The sequence below is a fragment of the Phaseolus vulgaris genome, chromosome 8 (assembly GCF_051622355.1).
Source record: "Phaseolus vulgaris cultivar YP4 chromosome 8, ASM5162235v1, whole genome shotgun sequence".
NCBI classification, from domain to species: domain Eukaryota; kingdom Viridiplantae; phylum Streptophyta; class Magnoliopsida; order Fabales; family Fabaceae; genus Phaseolus; species Phaseolus vulgaris.
Window position 1 is genome coordinate 21,446,865 of NC_143505.1, and position 8,806 is coordinate 21,455,670.

General features: G+C 33.0%; 1 protein-coding gene across 2 annotated transcripts; it reads left to right on the forward strand.

Annotated features, from left to right (window-relative positions):
* The first annotated feature begins 1,158 nt into the window (after window positions 1-1,158).
* LOC137826413 (uncharacterized) lies at window positions 1,159-6,212 on the forward strand. 2 transcript variants are annotated; one of them, XM_068632372.2, is made up of 4 exons: window positions 1,159-1,300; window positions 2,381-2,648; window positions 2,757-3,115; window positions 4,050-6,212. In XM_068632372.2, exons 1-4 carry the CDS (start codon window positions 1,271-1,273, stop codon window positions 6,009-6,011), a joined length of 2,619 nt encoding a protein of 872 aa, XP_068488473.2. In that variant the 5' UTR covers window positions 1,159-1,270; the 3' UTR covers window positions 6,012-6,212. The 2 variants fall into 2 exon arrangements, with proteins under 2 accessions (XP_068488473.2, XP_068488474.2); XM_068632373.2 differs by having other exon boundaries at window positions 1,168-1,300; window positions 2,368-2,648.
* The last annotated feature ends 2,594 nt before the right edge of the window (window positions 6,213-8,806 follow it).

The following is an 8,806-nucleotide window of genomic DNA, read 5'->3' on the forward strand; positions in this document are numbered from 1 at the left end:
CCCGTTAAGTTTACCAATGAATAAAAAAAAATCACTAGATTAATAGCTAATACTTTCAACTTTATCTGATTTTTTTTTTCAACTTTTAACTAAATTTTCATAACAGTTTTAATGTAACATGCGTTTTTTAAGTGCAATTTAATATTTATAAAACTATATGACATTGTCTTACTAACTTATTTTGGTTCTAAGATATTGTTTTGAAATTATTCTAATTTTTTTTATTATATTCCCCCCTAATCATCCTTTATATTAGCTATTTAAACTAATATACTTTTAATTTTTTAATTCATAAATAAAAAATATTAAATTGATTGTTTCTCCATGGATTAAATAATTGAAGAGTTTAATTTTAAAAATAGAAACTATATGCTCTCACTTTGTGTATTATCTCTTTTAGCATAATTTTGGAAAAAATCTAATTATTGATCAATTTAATGCTGTTGTTAACTTTCTTAATAAATATTGTCTACATTTAAAAATACTCTAAATTTAATATTAAAATATGTTTTAACAAACTTTTTCATACACACTTTTAAAATAGATAAACAAGAAGAATTTTTTTTTTTAAATTTTTTTATAAGTTAAAATTAACTTAGTTACAAATTACAAAGTTTAAATAAAATAAATTAAAAACCTTTTATATATTAATTTATTATGAAAAAAAAAAATCTTATTTTTTCTTAATTTTCTATCATAGAAGTATTTCAAGAAAACTTATCTAAATATAAATAAACTCTTAATAAAAAATCAAATTGACTAATGCTCTTAATTTTTTTAATAATTTTTTTTTTCTTAATTTGTCCTTAAGTAAATTATATTTATATTTAAATAAATAAAAGGGTTATATATATATATATATATATATATATATATATATATACACTGAAAAAGTGAGAGTATTTTGGTAAAATGATTTGAGTAAGAAGAAGATTTTATAATATGAAAGGAAAATAATATGAATTAGTTATAAATGAGTGGTTTTTTAAAGGAGAAATATTTGCTTATGCTTAATGGAACAAAAAATGAAATATTTTGGAAATTCATAATCTAATTATTGGTAGGTAAGGAAAAATATATATATTTTGAATATCCTTTTAATTTTGCACATAAATTTCAGACAATTGTTGTGTAGTAAACTCTGGTCCCAGTTTTCAATTTTGGATGTAGAAATTGCTTTTAAACCACGTCGTCAACAACACTCACTCCTCCATTCATCCCAACTCAACTCAACTCAACTCGGCCGAGTCATTCCGTTTCCTTAGTGTTCATGCCATTTCACTTTCCTTCTTCTCTTCAGGTTCTCTCTCTTTCTCCTCCTCCTTCTCCTTCCACGTTAACCTTTGCAACACTTTCTCAACTCTCACAACAAATGTATTTATACTTGTTTATATTATGCATAGATATCGGATACTCACACCCTTTTCTTTCTGTTTCTGTTTTCTTCTTACTCTTTCAACCCTTTGCATTTTACACCAAGGTCAACAAATATTCATCTTTCTTTCTTATTGTTGTTTTTATCATTATCTTGTTCAATGTGTGTATGATAACATATACGGGATTTCGAGGAAGATAGTTCGATTTTTTTTTCTTTTGGGTCCTCAATGTTTCGATTAATTGTTAGCATGATGTGGGTTTACTCTATCTTGGTGTATGTGAATGCACTGTTGCACATGTTTTCTTTCTTCCTCGGTTGCACGTCTCATTCGGTGCTTGGTTATGCTATGTGTTAATCTGTCAGCGCTTTGTTTATGATATGAACATGCATACAGGTGGATCTGACTGGGTTGATTTTCTTTTTCTTTCTTGGTTATATTGTTTTCCTCAAAGGGTTTTTTTCTCTTACCTTTTTACCCCAAGAGCATATACTTACATATTGGTCGTTTGTGTGGCGTAATTGTTTTGATTTTTGAATCTGTGTTGGCCACTGAAGAATGCTGGTTTTGAGAAGTTGACAATTTTTTGTTTTCTGATCAGGTAGGTGTCAGTGTTGAGGATTTTGATGTTTTGTTGTACTGGCAATTTTGTGGTTTTAGGTTCAGCCGTGTTCTGTTTTTCTTAGAGAAAATAAATTGCTTCAGTTATCTATTGGATGCTTTTGGGAAACTGGTCAATCCCAAAAGTTGCTTTGCTGCTTGTACTCTAATATTTGAGTTCATGGATAATATTTTTGTTTTTTCTTTTGAAACCAAGAATTTGATAAGTGTGACTGGCACTGGTAATTATGATGAGTGCCTGGTGAGCCACTCTGTACATTACTTTTATGCATAGTACGCTCCTTGATCATGTTACCTGAGCTACATTTCCTTTATAATGATTCTTCTTAAGGTTTGATTTGAGTTTATAGTTATAAGGTTTATTGTCCAGTCTTTTTTGGCAGATGGAGTCAAATCAGCAAAACTATTATGATGATTCCGTGGAGCATGCATCTAATACTCCTCCAGGTTCACCTCATATAAGTGACGCAAGAGTTGGTGAAGAATACCAGGTGAAGGTCCCCTCCATGATAGAAGAATCAGAATGGTTTCGACTTCTTGTAAATCCTGCTGATTCAGAAATTATGGGTGATAATTCACTTTCCTTTGCAATTGGTTTGCCCCTCTCAGTTACATGGATGCATAATGAAGCGTATCTTGCAGATATTGATGGTACAGTCTACGTTATTGGACTAACAAAAGAGATTAATTTACAAAAGAACAGCATATCAGACAACGAGGAAGAATTGAAACTAATTTCATTTTGATCTGTAATGACAGGAGACAAAAATTCAGGTCAACTGGGTAGAAGTAAAAATTATGTATTGGCTCCTGGCACATTGAGTAACTCCTGGAGTGAAGCTGATGCAAAAAGTTTTCTCCTTGGTTTGTTTATTTTTGGGAAGAATTTTATCAAGATTAAAAGATTATTAGGAAACAAAGGGATGGGGGAAATGCTGTCATTTTACTATGGAAAGTTTTACAAATCTGATGAATATCGTAGATGGTCAGACTGCAGGAAGACAAAAGGAAGAAAATGCATTATGGGACAGAAACTGTTTTCTGGGCAGAGGCAACAGGAACTATTATCTCGATTGATTCCCCATGTATCAGAAGAATCTCAAGATAGTTTGCTGCAGGTATCAACCTTCTCATCCCAACCCATTATTGTTAATTAATTACAAGAAGTATATTTCAAATGCTTGATGTTGGCTTACCCTGTATCTCTGCATTCTATTCTAGGATTTCAAGGTTTCTTTTGTTTTCACGAGTCACTTGTATGATAAGTATTGGAGTGGGTGCAAACCTCATCTTATAAGTCAGTTTTATAAGGTTGAGTTAGACTTAAAGTCCACTTTTTAATATGGTATCTGAGCCCATTTAGTGTTTATCCTAAGGAGTGTTTGTGTTGGACCTATCGTGCCACCCGCTATCGAATCACCAATAATATATAGTCCCACACATGAGTTGGTAGCCTCGGCGGGGGTGTGTTGAAGTGGGTGAAAACCTCACCTTATAAGCCGGTTTTATAAAGTCAAGTTAGACTTAAAGTCTACTTAATAATAAGTTACACTTTTTGTTTTTCTCTTAAATTCTAAGTTTATCCTTTAAATTATTTTTTTGAACTGGCATGGTCTTTTGTAAGGCAATAATGATTTTATCTTTGTGGTGTGTTGCATATTTAATGAATATCTGACCTTTTTTATGATTATTTTTATCATATTGGGGGATTGAAACTATTAGCATCACAGGTTTCAATATGTTTTGGAAGTTCTTAATTTATTCTGGTTTTGAGCTTCAAATAGTACTTTGATTGTTTCACCTATTCCATTTGATGTTGGAAAGTAGAAAGCTTTACCAATGACAAAGTATCTTTGTTGATATGACGCATTTTAGAGTAGATGCCATTGTATTTAATTTGGAAAAGCTGATCGTATTATTAATATTATGCTACTGTGATCATGTGTTGTGCCTATGATGATTTGAACTAGTTGTCAATGGTAATTATTTTTATAACTACAGTTATATCATTTATGTGCTTCACACTTTCATTGGTTTGGTCTATACAATCAGGTTTCTCAGTCATATGTGGAAGGAAGAGTTTCTCTTGAAGAATACATTTTATCTATAAAGTCTACGGTTGGACTTGGTGTTCTTGTGGAGGCAGTTGGTATTGGAAAGGAAAGGGAAGACCTTACAAGCCTTGATGTGGAACTTGGGAAGACCAATTGGGTTTTTTCAGCAACAACTAGTAAAGCTTGGTCTTCTCTTGGGCCCAGTGATATAATAAAATATTTGACAGGAGGATTGCGACTGAGCAAAGCCAAAAGTAATGATCTCTTCTGGGAAGCTGTTTGGCCTCGCTTACTGGCAAGAGGTTGGCACTCTGAGCAACCACAACATCAAAGTTACGTCTGCCCCAAAGATTTTCTGGTTTTTCTAATCCCTGGCGTTAAGAAATTTTCAAGGAGAAAACTTGTAAAAGGTGATCATTACTTCGATTCTGTTAGTGATGTCTTGAACAAGGTTGTTGCTGAACCTAGTCTTCTTGAGCTTGAAGAAGAAACTAAAGTTGGTAGCAACAATGAAGAGCCAGAAAAGATATTGGATAAGGATGATCAAGATAATTATCGTCGTCAATGTTACCTCAAGCCCCGAGTTTCTACCACTGATCATATAAAATTCGTGGTTATTGATACTAGTTTGATGCACAAAGGGAAGTTTTCTGATATAATGGAATATAAATCTGCACCTGTTAAGTCAGCTGGTAAAATTGAGGCAAATGCTGCTGGTATTACAACTAAAGGGGCCAAACAAATGAGGAAAGTAAACCATAGCAAGGATCTGTCTGAAAACGTTAATAAAAAGTTGACAAAGTTCACAGTTATTGATACCAGTATGCTTAATGTAGGAAAATTATTGAAAGTGAGAGAACTGAGATGTCTTCCAGTTGAATTGGAGTGTGCATCTAAGTCGACTGTTCTCTCAAGAGGAAGTAAGAATTGCTCTTCTGGTGAAGATACTCCACGCGTGATGACATGTGGCAAAAAGAATATTAGTAATTCTGATAGTCAAAAAGGCATATCTGAGAACGATGCTACCAGTAAAAAAGAAGCAAATGATAAGCCAGATAATAATACAAACAGGATGCTAGAAAGCCAGAAAAATCAGAAGATATGTCTGTCTAATGATAATCAACTAAAGAGTACTGTAAAACATCAATTCAGTCGGAGGGCAAGGTCAGATCATTGTGACCAAACAGTTCTTCCCATTAAAAGGAGAAGATTGACTGCTTGTACCAAGGCAGCGAGAAGCCGTGCTATTGAAAATTCCTCAGGAGGCTTGAAATCTGAAAATTTGGCATCCTCTCAGTCATCAAGCTTCCCAGATTCCAACCAAAATGTTTGTGATTCAGTTAGTCTCCAGCTGAATGGAAGTTCATTTGCTTCTCCAGTTGATAGAGGTGTGGAAGTGAATAATGAGGAAACCATTCTCAATGAAATTTGTCAACACAGGAGCAGTAATTGTGTTAAAGTTGAGAAATATGAATCACATATGCCGGGCACCTTCAACACATCCCAGGTTCCGTTGAAGTCCAAAGACAGTGAAATGATGGGGATAGGGAAGGAACAGAGGCAGTGCCTAAAGGCAAATGATCCCTGTTTGTCAACTGATACACATGGGGTAGTTGAGAAGCCACAAAGAACCTCTTGTGATGTTGGTTCTGTTGAACAGCAATCTAATACAAATCTTAGGAGACAGAGCACAAGAAATCGACCATTGACAGTTAAAGCATTGGAGTCTCTAGCAAATGAATTCTTGCACGTGCAAAGGAAGCAAAAAAGGAAAGATATCCTGCCACATATAGATGCGTTCAGCCCGTGTCGCAGGGCTCGTACAAGAGGCAAAACAAATGTGCATCGTCGCAATTCTGATCATGGCACTGCAGTTGTGAAGGAAAAGCATTTGAATGGAGATGGGAAAATGGAGGTTGTAGAGTTGGTGGAACATTTCCAAGCTACTAAATTAAATTAAAGAGCAGAATCTATTATACTAGGTATCACTGAAGCAACCACTCATCATGCATGTTTCGTTTTCAGAAACAAAATGGATTTTGAAAGTACTGATGTTTCTACTGTTTCACATACAAATTATGTTCTAAAGGTGTCAGTGTACTGTACAGAATTTTGCCATACTTTAAGAGAATATTACCAAAGATAGCCTTTGGTTTTTAAATGGAGTAGGAAATCACTGCTTTCATTCTTTGCGGAGATTTCACATAAGACAAAATAATATGGTATATATAAGGGGATCTAAATTTTATGAGTCCTCATTGACACCGTCTGCACAATAACGTAACACACATCTGACGCTGTAAACGTGATAATGACATGACAAAATGAGATTGTGTTCGGTGACGTGACAAGTTCCAAATAGGGTAGTAACACAAATGAACAGTGAGATGCAAGCTTCAAAATAGGATAAAAAAGAATATATTTACACCAATTTTTAATAACAACTGATGTAATATATTATTTTTTTCTCAAAATGATCTATATTACACCGATTAAGCTATTTAATCGATATAATATATGGTCCATATTAAAAAATTAGGTGGCTATAAACATCACAAAAGTGACCACTTACAAGCACACGAATAACCAGTTTTGCGTGTGTCAGCACATGTGGAGGAACTTGTGGCTGGGTAACCAGTTCTGGAAGGGTGGGTGTCCAATTCTGCCATGGGTGTAATATATGACCCATATTACACCGGTTAAGTCATCTAACCAGTGTAATATATGACTCATTAAAAAAAATGATTTTTTTTCTTCATGAAGAGTGGGTGGCCATAAACGTCACATAAGTAACCACTTAGAGGCACACGGGTAACGAGTTTTTCGTGTGCTAGTACATGTGGAGGAACCTGTGGCTGGGGAACCAGTTCTGGTAGGGTGGGTGTTCAGTTCTGCCATGGGTAACCACGTGGTTAGCTCAAAGGGTTGTAATGACTAAATTGAAAGTGATTGAGGAATAAGGGTGAGTTTTTAATTTTGTGGGAGTGATGCAAAAGTAATTCCTAGCTCATTTGAGACAGTTGATGTTGTGAAGAGTTGGTGGCCATAAACATAACACAGGTGACCACTTACACACACACGGGTAACCACTTTGGCTGTGATAGTAGATCTAGAGGAAGTTGTGCCCTATATAACACCGATTAACTCGAGTATTCAGTGTAATATAGGACCAGTTTTGATTGATGAGTGAAGCCAAAGACGCTGAACACTTGAACAACAAACAAAGAAGCAGCGACGACTGAACAAGAAAAACGTTTATGGTTTGTGCTACGCTTGCTTCTTTCTCCCTCCGACGAGACCGCTGCTTCTTTCACCCTTTCGTTCGACCTTCCCTTTCATTCGAAACTCTCCCGCTTTTGCACCTGAAACGGTAAACCCTTACACTCTTACAAAACTGCCCTCACATCACTCCCATCAGAATTACAAAAAAACACCACTGCCACATCCTCACCCAATGTCATGCCTGCGACATCATGTTTGTGTTAGTGGACAAAGGGTGTTAACAAAATATTTTCAAAATTTTATAAAGATTGATTTTATGAGAATAAGTTGAGTGTTGTAAAATATTACAAATAAGTTTGATATACTAAATTTACTAAGAAATACTTTTGAAGTTGTTGTAGCATGGTATTACCAATTCAAATAAAGAAGGAGAAAGGGAAACTATCTTTTTTTTTGGAAGTAGGAAATATTGTAATCAATCAAGCATATTGGTATGGTATACCCGTTAGCCTTATCTTCCAAAGAGAGCCCACGGTTAACATACAAGAGCTAACAATTTTATTTTAACACTTCAAATATTTATCATCAATTTTGTTGTGAATCCAACAAAGTCTTTCTATCATGTATACACCTTTTCAAAATATTACTTATATGATCTTTTAGATGTTTTTGCACATGTTTCTGTACATAGAAAAATCATCACAAAAAACATATTGGAACGATAAACTATTAAAATAAATTTTCATCATAAGAAAGTATAAAAAAAATAAATATCCATCAATATATTAAAACTATTCAATCTTCTTTAAATACTAACATACAACTATTATATACACATGGATCTATACATCAATGATATTTAAAACAAAATATAAATTTATACTTCCCGAAAGACCCATACTAAAATGGTTAAAATGAAAAGTTATTTTTATATAAATAAAAACAGTTAATCTTTGAATGTGATTTATCACTATCATTTTCGTTCTTTTTTGCATATCATTCTTTGAAATTCAATCTAGATATTCATTTATTTGTCTAGTTTTTTTTTTTAATTTAAAAACAAATTGTAAATTTTTTCATTACCTTTTTAAATAAGTAATTAAATTTTTTCAAATAATCAACAATAAAATGTGTGTATATACATATTTTTAAATTGTACAAATTTAATAGCAAATTAACTGTAAATAATATAATAAATTTTATTATTTTATAATTTAAATTAATATTAATATTTTCTTTTATATCTCAGCCATACATTTAACTAAGTTTTTTCAAGTGTGAAACACTAATTAACTAAACAATTGATTTTGGTATTTCAATGCAATACCTATTGAACATTATTTTTTTTCTTATAATTAGAGATAATCATTTTATTTGAGATATTATCCACTTTGGAGCTTGAAGTTCCATCATAATTTTGTTTTTAAAAAACGCGTGGATGAGTTAAAAGAGGAAGGTATATTATAAATTGTACTTGACCTTTACTCCTTATCGATGTGAAACTATTGAGTGTACCATAACAAACCCCCAGAC